General features: G+C 45.8%; 1 protein-coding gene across 1 annotated transcript in view; it reads left to right on the top strand.

Annotated features, from left to right (window-relative positions):
• The first annotated feature begins 767 nt into the window (after positions 1 to 767).
• Positions 768 to 4,369, top strand: part of LOC145409775 (uncharacterized) — a 14,146-nt gene continuing 10,544 nt past the window's right edge. The window contains exons 1-2 of the mRNA XM_080280084.1: positions 768 to 3,735; positions 4,009 to 4,369. The exon at positions 4,009 to 4,369 is cut by the window's right edge and continues 113 nt beyond it. Coding sequence (XP_080136210.1) covers positions 768 to 3,735; positions 4,009 to 4,369 — 3,329 coding nt within the window. The remainder of the gene's footprint in view (positions 3,736 to 4,008) is intronic.

Genomic DNA, 4,369 nt, shown 5'->3' with positions numbered 1-4,369 from the left:
CTCACAAGTAGGGTAAATTGTCAGACTTATGTTGTTATCTGGTGAAAATCCAAATCTTCTTTTCATCATAGTTTAAGTGATTTATTTTGTTTATTATCAGGCTGGTCTTCTTGTCAGTTAAGGAAGCTCCCTAATACCTTTTCCTAAGTGATTTATTTTATTGTGCCTTACTGTATTTTGTGTGTGTGTGTGTGTGTGTGTGTGTGTGTGTGTGTATTCTCATTTGTTAAAAAAAGCTCCCAAACACCTTTTCCTAAGTGATTTATTTTGCTTATTGTGCCTTACTGAATTGTGTGTGTGTGTGTGTGTGTGTGTGTGTGAGTATTCTCACTGGTTAAAGAAGCTCCCAAACACCTTTTCCTAAGTGATTTATTTTGCTTATGACAATACTGTATTACATAAAACCTTCCAGTATCACCATACACTGCATAAATAACATATTGATCTAAACCACCCATATCCAAAAATAAATCACTAAGGAAGAGGTGTTAGGGAGCTTGAAGTTTAAATAACCACCCATATCCAAAAATAAATCACTAAGGAAGAGGTGTTAGGGAGCTTGAAGTTTAAATAACCACCCATATCCAAAAATAAATCACTAAGGAAGAGATGTTAGGGAGCTTGATGTTGAAATAATACTAACATAATATTTCTTTTCTTTCTTTTTTTTTTTTTTTTTTAGATTAGACAACTGCAAGACCGACACAAATTCAAAAATGGAAAACGGAAATGAAAAAAACAATCATACGACATTCGGAAGCAAGAGAATGTTTAAATTGATAAATATTTGCCGTCCGAAACGAGATGGAGGATGTGAGACGAAGGCCGAGGCAGTGGAGAAGTACTGCAATGCTGAGATGGGAGGGAAGAAGTACAGTAATGCTTGTAACGACGCAGGTCCAGGCGTACACAGTGTAATTGGGCTGTCAGACCGATTCCCAGATGATCAGGCGTTAAGACACAGAGTTACATTTGAAATAGAAGCAGTGTTTGGTAGTGAAGATGCTGTTGTTTCAAAAGTGGAGGTAGAGAGCATTGAAACAGACCTGGAGCTTCAGAAACTGCCGCTACAGGTGAAACACGAGATTAACGAGGTGAAACAAGTCCAGGACACGTTTCAAAGTGATCGTTTGGCTTCTGCTCCACTGGTTGTTAGTGTTAGACCAAGAACTAGGGCTTCTAAACAGTCCTCCACATCATTCCAAACACCCCAGCCCAAACGAGAAGCTGGGGACAGGCAAACGAGCGATGTACGTGTTTGGAATGAGCTTAACGAAGCCCAACAAGTTCAAGACGCCTTTGAAAGTGATCTTGTTAGTGCTAGACCAAGAAATAGTGCTTTTAAAACGTCACCCACATCATTCCAAACACCCCAGCCCAAACAGGCAGCGGGGGACAGGCAAACGAGCGATGTACGTGTTTGGAATGAGCTTAACGAGGCCCCACAAGTTCAAGACGCGTTTGAAAGTGATCTTGTTAGTGCTAGACCAAGAACAAGGGCTTCTAAAAGGTCCTCCGCATCGTTCCAAACTCCCCAGGCCAAACGAGTAGCTGGGGACAGGCAAACGAGGGATGTATGCGTTTGGAACGAGAAAAACGGAAACATTAGTGGGATCAAGAGAGCCTGTAGTGAATATAAGGATAGTAATAATAGTTCTTTCAGTAGTTATGAAGTGGATATTGGTAGTTGTAGATTGAAAAAGGCCTGTGTTAAGAATGACGATAGTAATAGTCAACCATTGAAGTGTGAAGGGAATAGTATTGATGTAAAGAAAACCACTTGTGAGAATGTGTTTGGGGATAGGAATGATAGTACGGATGTGAAGAAAATCACTTGTAAGAATGTGTTTGGGGATAGGAATGATAGTATAGATGGAAAGAAAACCACTTGTAAGAATGTGTTTGGGGATAGTACTGATGGAATGAAAATCACTTGTAAGAATGTGTTTGGGGACAGGAATGATAGTACTGATGGAAGGAAAATCACTTGTAAGAATGTGTTTGGGGATAGGAATGATAGTACTGATGTAATGAAAACCACTTGTAAGAATGTGTTTGGGGACAGGAATGATAGTACTGATGGAAAGAAAACCACTTGTAAGAATGTGTTTGGGGATAGAAGTCTGGAGTGTGGTAAGGTGGATGATAGTACGAAATTCAAGATGGCTGGTGCGAATAGGAGTGAGGATAGTAACGATGGTCCCCCGGAGAAAGAGTGCCGACCCCATAGGCTACCCAAGTACAGGTGCGATTCGTGTGGACGTGAGTTTTCGCATCGGAGAATATTCGAATTGCACAGGGAGGCGTGTGAGGGGGAGGGGAGGATGAGGAGATGTGTTTGCCTTTACGCCCACTCCACACGCACGTTCTGCCATGAGTTTGCGATGATTGAGCACCAAGAGAGAGAGCAAGGTGGAGCAGAACGCAGCAGAACAGGCCTAGGTGGAGCAGAACACAGTGGAACAAGCCTAGGTGGAGTGGAACACAGTGGAGTAGAACAGAACATGACAGAACAAAGTGGAGTGGATGAGGGTGGAACAGAACCTATCGTACAGGAACGCAGATCAGGGGAACATGACAGAGTGGACTGTGGTGGGACGGAACTAGGCAAAATGGAGCACAATGGAGCGGAACACGGTGGAACAGCACCCAGCAGAACAGTTAAAGATGAGCTGGACTGGGATGACTTGGATGCACAGGAGATGAAGGCCGGCCCAGCTGTTCTAAATCCAGAATACGTTTGCTGCAGTTGCGAGAGGGCTTTTATCCACCTGACTGAACTGTACGGTCATGAGAGAGTGTGTGGCGTGAACGAGGGGCGGCACAAGCTGGGGAAGCGCAGCGCGGAGGGCATACCTTGCGTCTATCCATCCTGCGGGAGACGTTTTACGAAGAAAGCGCTCTTGAATCGACACATGCAAAGGGAGCATTCGGGGGTGAAGACTGAGTATGCTGAGAAGTACAGCTGCCCAAACTGCCTTCGGACATTCGTGTACAGATCCGCCTATGCACTTCACATGAAATCCTGCGGCGGGAGGAGCAAGGTGCGAAAAACGCCGTGCATCCACCCAGACTGTCGACAGGAGTTTTACCACAAGTGCCGACTGATTCAGCACGTGGAGTGTGACCATCCCGACATCGAATATAGTGAACCGGTGAGGGAGGCGGGGTATAAGTGTGAGAAGTGTGGGCAGGAGTACACGCACGAGAGAACCCTGAGGTCGCACGTTCGTCTCTGCGGCACGAAAGGGAAGCTGAGAAAAACAAAGTGCTTGGACCCATCATGTCCTCGAGAATTCTTCCACCTGACACGAATGAGGGAGCACATACGCAGGGAACACCCGGATATCGAGGAACCGGAGCACGAGTATGGGCAGGGGTACCGGTGCCGCAAGTGTAACACCACCTATGGGCACCAGCAAAGCCTGCATCGACACCTGCTGACGTGTGATTCGGGCAGTAAACTCCAAAAGACCGAGTGCCTACATCCGAGCTGCGCAAAGCGATTCTTCCACATCTCATCCATGGTCAGGCATATGGAGAACGATCATGTGGACGCGGAGATCAGCATCGCGGAGAAGAAGTTTCCCTCCCTCGTGGAATTTAGGGAGTGGAAGAAGCAGGAGGAGACCAAGACGTCTTCGTACTTCTCCACGCGACACAGCGTCACATCGGAGAGTGGAAAATCATACCTGTGCTTTGTGTGTCAGTACAGAGGCCCTGGGAGAGATAGAGGTAGAGATAATGAGGGAGGGAGAGAAAATTATGGAGGCAGTAGTAATGGAGAAAATGATAGAGGTAGAGATAGTACACAGAATATTAGAGTTAGAGATAGTACACAGAATTTTAGAGATAGTATAGAGATAGGTAAAGATAGTGATAATTGCAGAGGTGGAAATAGTAGAGATAGTGGAGAGAATTTTAGAGATAGAGATAGTGGAGATAATGATAGAGGTAGAGATAGTGGAGAGAATTATAAATATAGAGATAGTGGAGATAATTGCACAGGCTATCCCCTAACGCCTAACAATAGGAAACTTAGGCGAGGGAGGAAAAATGGGTTAGCCTGCCCTGCTCGGATGCTGGTGAAGGAGAACGAGGATGGATTGGTGGTCGTTAAGTACGTATCAACACACAGCCATGGGGTCGACCAAAACAGTGGATCGTTAGGCCATCAGACAAGGAGGGCAGTTAGACGATATCAACTACCAACGAGGGAGAGCCCTAACGAGGTGGTTAGGGTCGTTGAGGGTGAAGTGGGAGAGGCAGTGGAGAGCTTGGAGGTGTACATACGCGAAGATGCACATGGGGAGGTGATCGCGGAGACCCTGACGCACACGGGGTACTTCGACTACACGATCAGGCCAAA

This window comes from Coenobita brevimanus, chromosome 9 (genome assembly GCF_032717465.1).
Source record: "Coenobita brevimanus isolate Jiangsu-jjx chromosome 9, ASM3271746v2, whole genome shotgun sequence".
NCBI lineage: Eukaryota > Metazoa > Arthropoda > Malacostraca > Decapoda > Coenobitidae > Coenobita > Coenobita brevimanus.
The sequence above is the reverse complement of the archived record's forward strand: the minus strand, read 5'-3'. Positions and strand labels throughout refer to the sequence as shown.